At 35.8% G+C, this 16,534-nt stretch overlaps 1 protein-coding gene across 33 annotated transcripts in view; it reads left to right on the top strand.

Annotated features, from left to right (window-relative positions):
• KCNMA1 (potassium calcium-activated channel subfamily M alpha 1) overlaps positions 1 to 15,986 on the top strand; it is a 430,172-nt gene extending 414,186 nt beyond the window's left edge. For 9 of the 33 annotated variants that reach the window (XM_071563747.1, XM_071563746.1, XM_071563757.1 and 6 more), the window contains 5 exons: positions 3,834 to 4,028; positions 5,554 to 5,672; positions 7,385 to 7,609; positions 9,666 to 9,694; positions 15,349 to 15,986. In XM_071563747.1, the coding sequence (XP_071419848.1) occupies positions 3,834 to 4,028; positions 5,554 to 5,672; positions 7,385 to 7,609; positions 9,666 to 9,694; positions 15,349 to 15,503 (723 nt within the window). In that variant the 3' untranslated portion in view covers positions 15,504 to 15,986. Of the gene's footprint in view, positions 1 to 3,833; positions 4,029 to 5,553; positions 5,673 to 7,384; positions 9,805 to 15,348 lie in introns of those variants that run through there. The other 24 variants (XM_071563766.1, XM_071563771.1, XM_071563774.1 and 21 more) reach the window with 5 other exon arrangements.
• The last annotated feature ends 548 nt before the right edge of the window (positions 15,987 to 16,534 follow it).

Here is a 16,534-nt window from a genome sequence, read left to right as displayed (position 1 = left end):
TCTTAAAGGAAACTCATAAAAAAATACAGTAGCAAACACAAAAAAAGGCAGATAATACTTGGAAAATGACAATTTTAGTGTAATTATAAACGAAATGCAAAGTGCTATTAAAGTTAAAGCAATATTATTAAAAGATGTGCTAATTTTCAGTTACATTTTCTGTAGAAGGCCAATTAGTTTAAAAGGCTTGACAGCATTAACTGCAAAACATAAGCACTCTGGTAATTATACTTTAAAAATGATTGAATAAATGGGAAAGCATCCCTGAAACATCTGAAAGAGCTGAACTACAATTCCAGAGCATGGGCTAGGTGGCACTGCTAGCTCAGATATCTGTGTCATAATTTCCTTGCTATTTACCCAGTTTCAGTGTCTATGATGCATTTAGTTTTTTCTATGTTTAGGCTATACCTATTTCATATTCTTATTCTGGATGTCAACTAAAGTGATGTCATACAGATGTCCAGTGTGGCATTCAGTTAATGGCAGTAGCAAACAAGTATTTGTTCAGTTATGATTTTACATTAAAAAAAAGGAATTCTTTGCCATGACTGGAAAGTGCCTTGTTACTTTAAGTACAACAGCACCTTTCGAAAGACATTCAGTAGATCAGTTTCTTATAAGTACTGGCATATCCAGGCCGTGTACTGTCCCACAGAGCAAGTAGAAAATCACTCTCAAATTAATTTCAGTGTATTATTATTCCAAAGGAAATAGATATCAGCTAGCTCAGCCTTTCAGGGTCCCCTCAGTTCCAAACTGGCAAGAGGTAATAAGAGGAGTCTGATTATTGTGACAATCTAAAGCATGGACAGAACAGTTTTTCCTGAGGAGTGTTAAATACATTAGTACAGGAGGAAGCAACCTTCTTTAGCAGAAGGTGACAAGTTACAGCTTCCTATTCACCCATCTTTTCTTGCTTATGGTTGGGCATTTTCTGATCAGATGCAATGATGGAATAGTTTGTCCTGAAATTTGGAACCTTTTCTCTCATTGATGACAAAAAAAACACCCCAAACCCCATCACTTGACTGCACTCATCCATCTAATTAAATGGTGACATCCACATCAGTCATGGTGTGAAACCCAAATTAAGCCATTGTTCCAAGATAAATGTTGCCTCCCTTGCTAGTACGTGTCTTAGCTTTGCCTTAACATTTGTCTAGCAGTGGGAAGCCTTTATCTGCTGACAGCATTACGTTCCATCAACAGTAGACCTGGTTCTTTTTTCATTTGCATCTTGGTTCTGGCTATTGCTATAATTTGAATTACAGAGTAGAGAGAGAAAGGGTTGGAAATCAGTGAAGGCTTGCCTATTTTACTCATAATGTTAAGGAAGTTATTAGCACAGTTTTGGACTTCTGCATGTTTTACCAGTCAGTGCAAGTCAGCAGTCTATAAAAACAGGCTATTTTTAAAGAACCAGCATCCTTCAGTCTCAGAGCAGGTGAATATTTCTGACCCTTATTGCCCTCATTGTAAACCAGATTTGAAAATAAAACAAACCCACAAGTAAAGATATGCTTTTACTTCTGTTTCGTGTTATTCTATGTTGATTTATAGATGTAAAACTGAGAACAGCATTTTGCAATAATACTAAATATCACTACTTTGAAAATAAAAGGAATCAAATATCCATAATAAGAGCGAGGAGGGCATGGGAAAAGACCCCATTGCAGAACATGTTTTGCTTTTGTCAAGATATGTACTTAAGATGCCATATAGACTATCTTGAAGTACATTTTTCTGAGGGCTCTTCCAGCTTCTACAATTGCAGTGCCTTCAGATTCTAGATCTGGCAGAATTTGGCTTTATCCATGAAAAGGGTGTCAAGTAACTTTGCTGCCTAACTGTGGGAGCAAAGGAATTGTACTCATTATTTTAGCTCTGAGTGCTATATAGCAAGCACTGACAAAGCAAAGCAAAGAAAAAAGACTAACTGTATTGCCTTATTTTTTTTCCTTTTATATGTCTGTGTTGGAAAAGTATAGCACAGTCAGAAGAGTTGCCAAAGAGGGCAACTCTGATTCTCACCTCAGGGACATCAAGGAAAAAGTAATTGAAGAATAAACAATCATGCCTGGATGTCTCTCTCTCTCACCATGGCAATTCCTATTAAACATCATGTAATTGCTCCAGACTTACATTCCTGCAAGGGATCACATTGATTTTTCTATATGTTAAGAAAGGTTTGAGTATTGCCCTTGAATTTTCACACATTGCATCCACATATGTAAGAGCTGATGTGAGAGTAGCTAGTTCAAGACTAGCTGAATCTTCCTGAACCCCTGATTATGTCAGACTACTCTTTACAGTACACTTTGTATTTAAAATATGTAGTGCCTTATCCAGGCTAATTTAAAATAATTGGAACCGATGAGATGCAAATATTTGCTTTAGGGCATGTATAACAATATGTTCCTCTCATTTTAATTTAGTCAACAGGTGAACGGCATATAAGCCTACCTAAATAAGCAGAGTAGCTTGAAGTTATGAAACTTCAATGTAAGAGTGAAAAATATTGCCACTTAGAGCTCATTTTCTTCTGTTTTATCTGTCATCTCAAGCGAACAATCTAACTGAAATTTCATTATACAATAAAGAACATCAAAGTAACATGAATAGGAAGCCAGTTCTGCTTTTTCATCTCAGGATAAAATATTTCAACCTGTACCTCAGTTTACCCTTGTATTAAATACAATTGCACTACATAGGTAGAGTAGTGAATTTCATTGAAAAGGATTATTTTAAAAGGATTATCTTTAGACAACAAGCACTGTTTGAGAATTCATTTCATTCATTTTTACTTGGTGGGATTACAGACATTTGTTTCAAGTCCTAAATTCAATAAGAGTCACAGATCTGGTAATGTCAATTCTGTGTACTCTACAGTGAGCTCCTTGTATGTCCCCTGCACTTGCAAAGCTTCTGAAAGCACAGACATTGGTAACATTATAAGTGATGGTGTCTCCTTTTTTTGTTCAACTTTTTTTATTTTTTTTTGGTCCAGTACAATGCACTGCGGATATACAACTGAGTATATCTGAACTATACCAGTATACTTTTAAGTGAACTTGAGAGTCATTCATCTGGATTTAAATTAATATTTTACATACCCATTGTTTGCCTGACAGACCAGCAATGCTGCAGATGCTGGCAAAATGTCAGTGTGGAGTAAATCTTCCCTAATAAACCACACTTACCCTATACCCTAGAGTTTTTTAAAAGGACCACCAGGATCCCAAACTCATCATACATTTATCTGGAATGAACTCAAGATGTTTAATTGATACATGCTTATGTCTGAACACTGTCAAGTCTCGTAATAAGATGTTTAGTACAATACATCGGTTAGACTGCTAGAGTCCAGCCACAGTAATAAGTAATGACATTTGCAGCACAAAGGCAGCTCCCCAACGAATTGGTGACAAGAGTAAAAAGGCAATCTAGCCTGTATAAGCTTTAAATGTGGTCTGAATTTTACAATTACATGTTCTAAAGCCCATTATTAGACATGAAGGCGATGAGAAGGAAAGCAGTCATTGCATCACTACTAACACCAATTATAGGAAACATAAATCATTCAAATTTTTGTGCTTTAATAAAAATCAGCCTGAATTGGTGTTTAGAACGAAGGATCTAGTATAGGAGCCTAATGGGATAGAAGAAAATAGAGTAATTGGAGGCTGCTGTCTTTTCACTTTCTATATAAAATTATTTGAAGAGACAGCCAAGAACTTTAAACAGCAGAAACCCGGAAAAGTTGTAATTTGGATGTCTTCAGTTGTGACTTTAATGGTGTTTGCTTCAAGAGCTTTCTTTTATCTCTACAGACATACTTCAATGACAATATCCTCACACTGATACGGACATTGGTAACAGGAGGAGCCACACCAGAGCTGGAAGCACTGATTGCTGAGGAAAATGCATTGAGAGGAGGTTACAGCACGCCCCAGACACTTGCAAACAGGGACAGGTGTCGAGTTGCTCAGTTGGCTTTGTATGATGGGCCGTTTGCAGACCTAGGGGTAAGATCATGAGGGAAATGTAGGACCAAGGCTGGTCTGCACTCTATTTGCTTTCTCTCAGACTGAGTGAAAAATCTATCTGAATAAGCCTATAATTTCTGTCATTTAATAGAGCTTTTGGGTTGTTTAACAATTTACAGCACAGGGTGTTAGGTTTATTTTTAACCTCTTTAAGAAGCTATATGACTATATATTTCATATGGAAAATCCTGTGGCTCTTCTTTGTCAGCTAAAAAGATGGATGAGATGATTTGCATGATATAACTATTCTAACAGTAATGCATTGTAAACATAAGCAATATCTATACTTTTGTTGGGCTTTGATAAGCTTATTTAGTGTTTTCATGGAGCTTACATTTCCTAAGATATGCTTATTAGCTGAAAAACAAAGCTATAAGGGGTTTTTTCTGCTGTTTCTGAATGAACTAAAATTCTTATTTTCTGACATTTTGACTGCACTATCATAGGAATGAAGTGGAAACACAAAAAACAAAACAAAACAACCCCCAACAAAATAAAAATCAAAACCAAATAGATCTTGAAAAAACAGTGAATTTGGTTAAAGAAGTATCTCAAAATATTTTCTAGATTACATTTTGAAATCTTGAGGTGAATCCCAGAGCACTCACTTTACTTTTATGGTGATGTAGGATTTGCTGTTACTTAAATTAACCTTATATTTCCCAGCTCTGTTCAAAAAGAATCGAGCAACCTTCTTCACAGAAATGGAATCCCAGTTTATGGATTAAGCACAGCAAGAGTACATAGATAGAAGCAAACAGCCTTTCAGATCATGAAGGAGTCCAGTGATAGCTAAGACTAACAGGTCATCAAAACACTTTGTCATGCAGCATAACATTTCCACAAATACCAATCCGTTCACCAGAGCCTCAATCGCACTACATCAGTGAAGGTAGAATTAATCAACACTGCAACTTAAGAATCACTCTTTTAGATATACGAATGATCAAATCTAAACTTTTCTAATCAAAACATTCTGTATTATTTATAAAAAATGGCATAAATTTCATCATTGTTTTACTGAGGACGATCTTTTATTATCCTTTTGACCCCTCTGAACTCTAATTTCTGTTGTGCTCCCTGATGAATTTTTTGTCTGGATGATAGTATGGCTGCTGACAAGAAAGGGTCAAAGATACTAACAGTTTTAATACCATTGTTAATGTAATTTTTAGAATATGCATTGTCCAGTACCAAAATTTATATTTCTAACTTAGAGTAAATCACTCAGTCTTTCCAATTTACCATCATTTCAGGAACCAAGGCTCTCCAAAATAATGATTAATTTACATAGTTACTTATTTGTAATAAAACACTTAGATTATTCATTTCCTTGGGTAAAAGGTTCTCACTTGAGATAAACAACAGACTGTCTGTATATTGTCCTTTTTATAAGTTCATACTGAAAAACCTGATCCCTGACATTGTGTTAATGGAGATAAAGGGGGAAAAAAAGTGCTCTTCTCTCTCCCTTTTTTTTTCTTTTTATCTCTCATTCTCCTAGGATGGAGGTTGTTATGGAGATCTATTTTGTAAAGCACTGAAAACATACAATATGCTTTGCTTTGGAATTTATCGATTAAGGGATGCGCATCTAAGTACTCCCAGCCAATGCACTAAACGGTAAGTCCAGTCTTGTAGAACATCTTGGCTTCACTGTTCTTCAGTCTTCTCAGCAAGGAAGATCCTGGTGTCTGTAAAAGTTCTAAAACAGAGCTTTCTCCATTTTTGGCATAACTTTCCCTCAATAGCTAAGCCTTTGAGGATTTCACAATGACTCTTTAGCTGACTTTAAATTATAAGCTGCATATCATGGCATAAATTTTCATCTAGTTTTACTCAAATTTTTTTAAATTAAATTTTCATAATTTATCTTTATTTTGTTTGATTTATGATGATTTCTTGCATGCAAGAAAAGAACCTCAGTTTTCTCATGACAATCAACTGTAAATTATGAGACAATAATTCAAGTTATGGTAGTTAGTCTTTTTTCTGAATGCTCAAAAAATACTCTTACGAGCTTCCCATCAGTACTATCTGTATCTAATCATAATTTCTTCCAGTAAATGGAAATCCTTTTCTTGGTAGACTACATTTTTACTTCAGGAACACCAAGCCTGACCCTAGTGCTTTAAATAGAGCAGACACATTTCCATCTTTGCAAACTGAAGGCGATTTAGCAGCTTGCTTGAAATGTGTCTTAATTAAGTGCCTCCTAGAAATACACATTCAGACCCATACCAGAAGTATCACAAATCTACCATCTGTTACTCTTGCATGCTCTACAAAAAGCATCATTATTGGGTGAACATGATTATAAACAACCCTGCAACCCACCAAAATGGTTTCTCCTCTAAGGATTTGGACAAATTCCATAGAAAAAAATATTTGCTACTTAGATCTTAGATTTACACTGTATTTGCTCTACTAGAATTATTTGTTGGATTATTAATGGACTTCTGTCCCTGAAGCAGCTAAGCACATTTCTTATGAGCACAGAATTAATTTGAAAAGAAGTTGTGAATTTCGTGTTTGATTTTTACTCATTTCTTGCTTGGACAGAAAATGCCTATTGCCTTTCTCAAGTATGTTTCTCATGTGCATGAAAAAACTGAGCAGGTGGTCTATAAAGCCCTTCCTATCCTGAAAGGGCACTAGGTGAAGGTGGATATTCTTTAAACTGAGTGAGTTTTTATTGCAGACCTGGGATTTATGCTAAGCAATGTTGGATTCCTGGATGTGCAGATTTCTCCTTATAAATGCTCTTTGAGGTCATGAATGTACATGTGGAATGAATGAATAAAATTAACCTCACCATAAATTTGCTGATATATTTTTTTAACTTGTTTTCTGTAGAGTCACAATCAAAACAAATAATTGAAACCCTTGCTCTATTGACATTATTTAAATATTTAATAATTTTATGCATTTAAATAGAACTGCATATAAAATCTTCCTTTTCAGCCATTCCTTTAAATGCTGTTTCTGATGGATATGTTATTGGTTTTTGTCAATATGTAAATCTGTTTGCTAGAGTCATCACATTAGGGTGTGGCTAGAGAAGGGAGGATGGTTTTTATGGTGTCTTCTCTGAAAAATCATTACATGATCAATTGAAGCACATTCTTCTCAGACATTGTGTCTTTCCGACAGGAAAACATACAAAAAGTGATAGCTGACATAAGAAGGACCTAAATCATAATGGGAATTATATGAGCTAAACACACACTTCAGGAAACAGAAATGCAAAAATCAGGCTAAATGCTCATGAACTAGCAACTCAAACACATCTAAACCTGGTTTCTCTTTCTTTTTTTTTCTTCTTTTCTTTCCAGTTATGTTATCACAAACCCACCCTATGAATTTGAGCTTGTGCCGACAGACTTGATCTTCTGTTTGATGCAATTTGACCACAACGCTGGCCAGTCCCGAGCCAGTCTTTCTCATTCTTCCCATTCCTCCTATTCTTCTAGCAAGAAGAGCTCATCAGTTCACTCTATCCCATCAACAGCAAACCGACCGAACCGCACCAAGACCAGGGATTCCCGGGAAAAACAGAAGTATGTGCAGGAAGATAGACTTTGATATGTGTATCTACTCCCGCTGTGTGTGAAACTTGCATTCACCACCCATTCTCCCCAGTTAATGTTTCCAGCAGTAGTGTTCCCTGTTTTCCTGTGGAGTTCTCCCTTTTTGTACACATATTTTGCATATGTATGACAGTGTGCATGTGATTGTCATTTTTATTTCACCACCATAAAACCCTTAAGCACAACAGCAACAAAGCAGACGGACCAAAAGTTATTTATGATGCTAGGGGAGAATGAAAAAAGAATTCCAAACCTATAGGCACATGGAAAACATACATAGCTCACTGCAGTTACTCTACATAACCAAAAATAGAGAATATTTAACATGAACACTTGCTCTTGATGTCAGAGTTACACAAAGAAAGTCATTTAGTGCAGAAGTATTGATGTATTTTGCGGTAGGTTCTTTTTATACTCATATTTGCAAGAGCTGATACATTTATTTGACACTTATAAAACTATCCTACTAAAAAACAAAAACAACAAAAAAAACCTGCAAAAAATCCCTACTGATTTTTCACTCTCAAAGCTTATATTATATAGGGCTTACACTCTTTGTACAGATTATTGCTACACACCTGCTTTATACCAAAGCAATATCAGGGAATTTTCTGCTTGTTTAAGGACTTTCTCTAAAATACTAGCCTTTTGGAGATAGTGTATTTTCCCTTCGACATTGAAATTGTCTGGGCATGAAGTTTTAAAACTCCAGTGGTTTAATTTAAGTTTAGAAAGCATCTAATTGCATATTAAACTATTATTCTGTCTATTTATACTGCCACATGAATAGCTATATTTTCTTTCACTTTTGACATTTGGGATAAAAAGCCATATGTATCATAAATATTGGATGTAAGTCATTAAAAACTGCCTTCCTGGGACTTTTATGTCTTTAAAAGGTGAATTAGTCACCTTATGTACAGAATAAATAATGTTCAGAAAAGAGCAAGCATTTTTCTATGCTTATGTATTGGATCTCAAGGGACTTTGTTCCTTTCCCCAGATGGTAGTTTAACTTTTCCAAGTTAGAGTGTTGGTGTAAATCTTAAAACAAGAGTCCTAATGTTTGAAGATCCTCCAGAAATCTTGCTGCATGTTCTACCTGGGTTTTTTCCAACAGGTGCATGCCAGTATTCAGGAATAGAGGGGCAGACAAATGAGTGCCTTGAAGTCTCTCCCATTGGGATGAAAAGGAGCTGTGTCCTATGCAGCTAATGAGAAGAACAAGAAATTCACTGTGCTGAGACATCATGTTCTAGGCACTTTCCAGAATTTAGTTCTTGCTGATTATCACCAGTGACACATGTAGCAAAAAAACAGAAATGTGGTAGGGAAATAAATAAAGTAGTGGAAAGAAACCTACCCTAGACAGTCATAGAAATGATACTTCAGGCTTTTGCTTTTACTTTTTTTTGGTTTAAATTTCAGAAGCCAACCTTTTGATATACAACTAACTCTAGGTATATGAAGTTTCTTAGGGTAGGGAGGGCAGAAACACATACCCTCTTCCCTGGCTACCCAGCAAGAAAGCATGCAGTCACAAAAAAAATATTTGGATTTGGAATGATTAGCATTGTAACTGCCAACCCAGGCAAGGTGCTTTTATGGTTAGTATTGTTTTCTACCTTCCCCTTCCCCAAGCATGATAATTTTGAAGATTTGCTTGCTGTGTGAATTGACAATGAAGCCAAGCACTTTTACTGACAAAACCTGGAACCATGTAAGTGGGCTACAGAGAATATGACTGTGAAGTGCCAAGCATAATGATTGGAATACAGTAAATATGTGCGTGTGTGCATTCAAATGCAGCTGTAAGTCCGATCCGTGAAATACGTTGCAAATTATGGATGCTCCCCTCCAAATAAGGCTATTACAGTTGTTCTTCATCATAAAGAAAAATTCATGTGTTTCGTTTTGCCCTGAGAATACTTATTACTTCAAGGATGTGCCAGTTAAAGTGCTCAACCAGAAATATGACAGTTTAAAAGCATTGTAAAACTTACATAGCTTACTTCTTTTTCTAAAGTGCAACAAGGATGAATAGAATGGGCCAAGGTATGAAAATTAATGGTTCTGCATGACCTAGCAACTGCTGTGGGTTTCCTTCTATAACTTTGTCCTTGTGAAAACTTGTGAAATTAAAAAAAAATTAGTTACAAACTTTATTCATTTATTGGTTTGTTTGTTTGGTTGGTTGTTTTGTTGGTTTTCCTTTGCCTTTTTTTCCCTCCAAACCAGAAGTAAAACTGGCTGCTGCTGCTGCTGTTGCTCAACCCTGTTTTATTTTTCATCCTCTCATCCGCTTGCCTTTCTAATTGCACGTGTCCTTTTGTAAGCACCCAGGTTCCTGCTCCACGAAGATGCCTATCCTGGTGCAGACATTAATTTCCCATTCCTCATTCTGTTTTCTTTCCTCCCTTCCCCTCCCTACTCTCCTATCCCCTGTGTATGTACATGAGCATCTTTTTATGTTGGCAATATTGATTGAAGATAGTTGAGAGCAGTTACACATTTTGGAAGAATGTTAATGGCTTTGACACCAAAATGCTTTTCCATTAATGTTTTATCTGTTTTCCATTTAGCACAGAAAAAAAGGGTATTAATATGAAGCCACTTGTCACATCCTACATAAGGATTTTACTAAAAAAAATCGTATTTGTGTAACCGTACAGCTCAAATAGAAAAAAATATAAACAGCATACATTAGAGAAGAAGAATATCTAGTATGGATTGAAATCTGAATTCTTCAAATTATATTGGTGCCTAATTCACCTCTGTCCTAAAGTTAGAATTCTAGATGTTTTGACTTTAGTTATATCATGTGCAATTTCCACTGCTGACCATAGTCAAATTGATCAAATGGTTTATTACAGTGATAAAGATTTTCTGATATGGGTATACTAATGGAACTGTGGGGTTGGTCATTAAAAGTAGAGAAATGCCTAAATCAACTATGTTATGTAGGGTTTTGTACTGAAAAGTAAAAGGAAATCTCCTGTCCTTTTACAAGTCAAATATTCTTAGCAGAATGGTTAGTTTCTGAAAGTAGAAAACTATCACCAATGTCAAGAAATGATGTTTTAGAGCTTTAAATGGAGGTCCTGCCATTTACATCAATCTCAACACAGTTCCAACATTGGAAACTATGTTCTCAGGGAACTTAAGTGTTGACACAAAACCATATCTAGCAAACCTGCAGGTTCTTGGCATGAATTCCCACTGAGCTAAACAGGGAGTCAGTCATTTTCCAGTGACATTTCCATTGTCAAAAGTAAGAATTTTGCTATTTTAAAAAATCACTAAGAACAAGTGCGGAACAGCAGTTTTTTCACAAACTTTATTTGCCTTGGAGCAAAATAAAGACCTTCACAGAAAGTAAGTATAGTTTCTTGTCTCTCTCACTGCAAATTACATACTGCCTGCTATAGGTAAAATATTTATCTGCCAAACAAAGAATTGCTGAGCGGGTGGGTGGGGAAACTTTCCTTACTTTTTTTTTCTTTTTTTTATGTGGGAACAAATTTCATGGGAGAATTTTCAGCTTAGGTATAAACAAGCTGGCTACATGGAAGGGGCAGCCACACAAACACATCCATATAGACTAATTTGAAATTGCAAATGTCACAAAAGAGGAAAAAAAGCAAGTTTTAAACAGTTGTAAAGTAACCTGGGATTATGGTGAGAATAAACATTTAGTTAAATCTTTCTGTAATGTTTAGCTATTACTTTCTTTGCCTCATCTCAGAAGAGGGGGTGTTTCACAGTGACATTTGCTCTAAGTTGTTACTCAGTCCAGAATTAATGATAGAAATTTTAAAGCACCAGAAAAATAATTCTGTTGGAGAGAATTGCTGGAGTCTTATACAAGTTGAAGAAATCTGTATTTCGATCATTTTACTTTAATTATTTATATCCTTTTTTATGCTGCAGGGAAGAGTCTTACACAAAAGTGTTAATTTTTATTTATTTGTAATAAGAGCACAAAGCCCTTAGAACCTTTATGAATGCACTGGTATGCTGACAGCACATTACACACCCAAGTTTTTGAGAGGAAAGTAAATGTTTTCTGCTTTCTGATACATGCAGTTACTTGTTCCAACATTGCTCAGGTGATGCTGTCAAAAACAAACCTGCCAAATAGTGCAGGAAGATCAGGGACTCTTCAACAGCTTCTAAAAAAAAAAAGAAAAATATGCCTATTATCAGTATAATGCAGAAACACGTATCGTAATTATCAATATGCATATTCCAAAAGGGACAGAAAAGGAACTTGATAAGGAACTAGAAAGAGCTTGGTGAATAAAACAATATATAAATACTTTAAAAAGGGGTTTTCTGAACTGATTTAAAGGAAAGAGTAAGTAGTTTATTTAAGATAAGTAAAAATCTGTGCTAAAATTCTGGGAGACATATCAAAGTCAGACTGTGAGCTTGGCATAAAAGACTGAAAAGTGAGGCATTCAAGGACATTTAGTCACTGGGAGCAGAATATCTCAGTGGTCAAGAGTGAAGATGAGGTGTGTTAAGCTATATTTCAAAGGTAAGTATAGAGGTCAGTGAACTTTTGCAGAAGGTTCATCGTTATGTGATCAACAACAATTTTAACAGCAAAAAGGAACAGGAAAGGTATAAAGCTGGGTCCAACTATTTGATGCTGGAGATGCTAATACTTAGATCAAGGTTTCAGCACTGGCAAAAGGAAATCTAAACAGCACATGAAATTAGAATCTACCAGCTTCTGCATTTATTATTAATGTTCTGTATTTATTACTTGCCAGCTAAATGCAAAAGGAGATTTGATGATGTCTTTTTAAAGTTCAGCTCTCCATATATGAGCTTCATTGTAAAGATTAACATGTAAATAATTAGCTCGTTTTGAAAATTTTAGGGAAAGTAGGGTATCTGGAAATGCTTTGCAATGGCTGCTGAGAAATACAACTCAGTTCTGATCTTTGGCACTCAAGCAGTTCTCTTCTTTCTTGCTAAGATATTGAATTAACTTGCACCAAGTTCTGTTTGTAAGGAAAGTTTGTGCACCATGTGTTAAAAAAGAAGATAGCAATAGAAGTTCACAGTGTGTAACTTGCCTCAAAATCATTTTAAACATAAACCATTAGAAAACTGTTAGTTTGAAATTGTTTATGTGATCTCACAAGGCTTTTAAAACATGATAACCATCACATTTTACACCTCTCTGAAAGGTTAGTTTAATCGTAGATCACATAAAATTGGTTTCCACAAATGCATAATGGTTCATGTGTCACACTTGAACTAAATGGTTTTTTAAATGGAGCTGAAATTATTTTGATGTGTACATTCCCAGATTTTTTTTTCTTACAACCTTTCTTAAACCGGCCCCCATCAGGAATCATTCCCTTAAAGTCTCATTAATAATTCAGATGTTCTGATTACTTTAAAAGATCTATGGAATTGAGGCTTTTTCCTTTTTTTTTTTCTTTTTTTTTTTTTTAACTGCTTGACAAAAAGATAAATGAATGTAGAAAGAAGCGGTAGGAGTCTGGCAAGCTGTAGATCATCTCTGAACAGATTGTAACTTTATCATTCTGTCAGGAAGAATAATTTAAAGCACTTAATCAGTTAGCTTCAGTGTGCAGGATGTAACATTATGAATTCCTATCGTCCAATCTGTTCAAATCAAACGGAACTTAATTATAATAGGTAAGAGAGAGAGGGAGATGGGAGATTGAACATTGTTCAGATTGAGGCAACTTTAAGGAAGTAGGGAATTATTAAACCTCGTTGCAAATGGGTAGAATACTTTTAAACAGAAGTAAAAAGCATTTTAGAAAATGATAAGAAAAACATTAATTTCTGTTTGTCTTCAGTAATAAGCCATTAATGAGTAATATAGTTCCTTTTTTCAATTTCATTCTTATAAAAAGTGGAAGAACAGGTAACAAATGCATCTGATAAAGAAAACAAAACAAAACAACTGGACTAAACAGTCATGAGATTGGGGCTTGTTTTTGGAGAATGGGGGTATTGCATGTATATTCTTGAAATCCATATCAAATGTGTTTAAATGAGATATTCATGAAAGTGAGAAGCTGTGGAAATTAATACACTTCTTGAGAGGCTCTAACTCCAAAGATGGTTGCTTATTTTTGTGTACTTATGCCAAGGTACTTGTCCTTTATTTTTCCCAGTCTTTCAGTTTCTTTTCTCTCCTTTACCTCCTGAGCTTTTGTGCCTTTTCCTTGGGTTTCCAAGGTGGATTTTGCTTTGCTTATTTTTGATCACTTTTTTATTAAAAAGATGAGCATTCCTTCCACTCTTGTCCTGTTTCCAGATACTGCAGCATTTTAGTGGTTAGCAAAAGTAGCAGTTTGTATTACATAAGCGGGATCCTAAAGCGTCGGTAGAATTCGGGGTTCCTCGTTGGAATGCGAAGTAGTGCATACATGCAAGATCAGGAGTTCTGACATGGCACACTTTTATGCTTGCATGTAATAATGCCCAGAACCATAAGTGTCCACTGCTTTGCTGTCTCACCAGTGGAATTTGGGGAAGGAGGACAAGAATGGAGACCAGTGTTCAAAAATGCCTGTTAAAGCACAAACACTCCTAATGGCCATTAGCTACTCTTTAGATCAGGAGTTTCTATGTCTTTGAATAGAGCTATCTTGTAAAGTTACACACCTGTTATTGAGAAATTATAACAGAAATTTCTGCCTAAAGTGTTTAAGAGTTTTTTTTTCTTTTGTGAATTTTAAAAAGTTTTGTCTACACCTGCATATGAACAGTGCAATATACTGAATACAATGATAAACGGCTAGGGAATAGCTGCAGTGATGCAGCCTCTCAGCATCCACACTCCCTCCCTCTTTGCTCCCATCCCACCTTAAAATGCATCACAAGATTCCTCCTATGATCATGGAAACAGGCACTGCCCAAAGATATAGAAGAAACAGCTTCCTCTAATCTTCCTTTGAGTCCTTGCTTCCTTTGCATTGCTGTCACCTATCACAACCAATCCATTTATGCTTATCTGGAGCCCCTGCTACAGTCACCTGCTGCCTCTGATATGTTCCATTTCCAAGTCTTAAACTGTACAGTTCAGCAGTGCCCAAGAACCTATGTTTCAAAGTAGTGATTTAATTTCCACCCTGTGCAGGAAGGCTGCCATCTGGCAGTGTGATTAAAAGTCCTGTTTATTCTAGCACCAACTGCAGAAAGTTCTTTTCATTCTCCTGCATGATTTCTGATCTAGCAGTAGTGACCACCCCGAGGCTGAAATGGTACAGAAAAGCCTCTTATTAGAGGTACTCCTTTGTGTATAGACTCACATGCTCCTTTCTGCATTACCTTTATCCCAGTTGCTCTTCCTGACTTCTCAGTATCACTTTTTTCAATAAATGAGTCAGAGGTAGTTCACCTAAGTGTGGAGGATAAAAAAGAGCTCCCTTAGATCCAAAAAGCAAACTAACACATTGGCAGTTTTCTTTAGCTTCTATTATGAAATCTGCAGACATCACCTTCCTTTCATGAAAAGTATTTTCAGAGGTATTAATCTAATGCTGTACTGCTAGTAATTAGTCAAAGTCACCTTCAGTTGATTTCTTTTCTCTGTAAACTTTACTGACTGCTCTTTCTTTTTTTTTTTTTTAATGTTCATGTGTATATGTGGTTCACTAATTAAAACTTTCATTTTCCCTCCTTATTCTGTCTCTACCTATTTTGCTCCTTAGCAGAAAAGAAATGGTTTACAGATGAGCCGGATAATGCCTATCCCAGAAACATTCAAATCAAGCCCATGAGCACTCACATGGCCAATCAGATCAATCAATATAAATCGACAAGCAGCTTGATACCACCAATCCGAGAAGTTGAAGATGAATGTTGACTCCTTCGAGGCCCGAACTATTTTTTTAAAGCCTGACAAACTTCATGAATGGTGATGTGACATTTATTCCTCTTACATGCTGAACCACTGATGGAGAAGTTATGAAGGGCAAGCTAAATGGGAAAATGAAGTAGACAGATCTTTGTTTGTCTGCCTTTAATATTGCTTCCATGTATTTTGGGAACTATTTCATTTATAAATGAACATCATCAAAACTAGTCATGTATAGCCTCTAGCATTTTAAATTATTTTTATTTATTAGAAAAAATATATTTTTTCTTTTTTTTTTGTTGTCAAGTATTTTCCCTTAAAAAAACTGTATATGTGGCCAGACTCCTAAGAATTTAAGAAAAAAAAACAAAACAAAAAACAAAAAACCCCAAACAAACCACCAAACAGTAAACCCTCAGACTTTGGCTTAAAGGAGAATGATGGTCACAGTAACAAGGATATGTAATTAAGGGAGACAAATTATATATTTACAAGAAGGGGGGGGCGGGAGGGGAAAGGCCAACTTGTATTTTAGTAAATCAAAGGAAAAAAAAAAGAAAAGGTAAAAAACCTACAACAATTCACCAAAATGTTTCTTTACTGGGAGATGTGTATTTTGTTCAGCATTGACACCAGCTCTTAATAAACTGGACTTATTTATTTTCAAAGTTGAAAGTCATATTTTCGTACATGTAACATTCTTCTGAAATATTCTTTGTTTTATTAACACACATAGATCATTTTAATTGCCAGTTAAGTGAGACCAGTAAGTCCCCACACACACTGCACCCCACCCTCTCTCATGTGCATGCACACACACACACACATACAGAAGCCTCCATACCCAGCAGCCTCCATAACTTTCTGTAACACTATAGGGAATGTCTCGACCCTGCACCAAGGGCCACGTAGGTAAGGTGCACTTGCTATAAGTGGCAAATCTGGCAATTCCACTTTAATTCCCATTAGCCATCAGCAGCTGCGATTTCAGGAAGGCAAGTTTGGCAATTCTTTTGCCATGTATTACAGTGCTTTGATCC

Source organism: Pithys albifrons, chromosome 9 (genome assembly GCF_047495875.1).
Source record: "Pithys albifrons albifrons isolate INPA30051 chromosome 9, PitAlb_v1, whole genome shotgun sequence".
NCBI classification, from domain to species: domain Eukaryota; kingdom Metazoa; phylum Chordata; class Aves; order Passeriformes; family Thamnophilidae; genus Pithys; species Pithys albifrons.
This window is presented reverse-complemented; position numbering and strand designations above follow the sequence as displayed.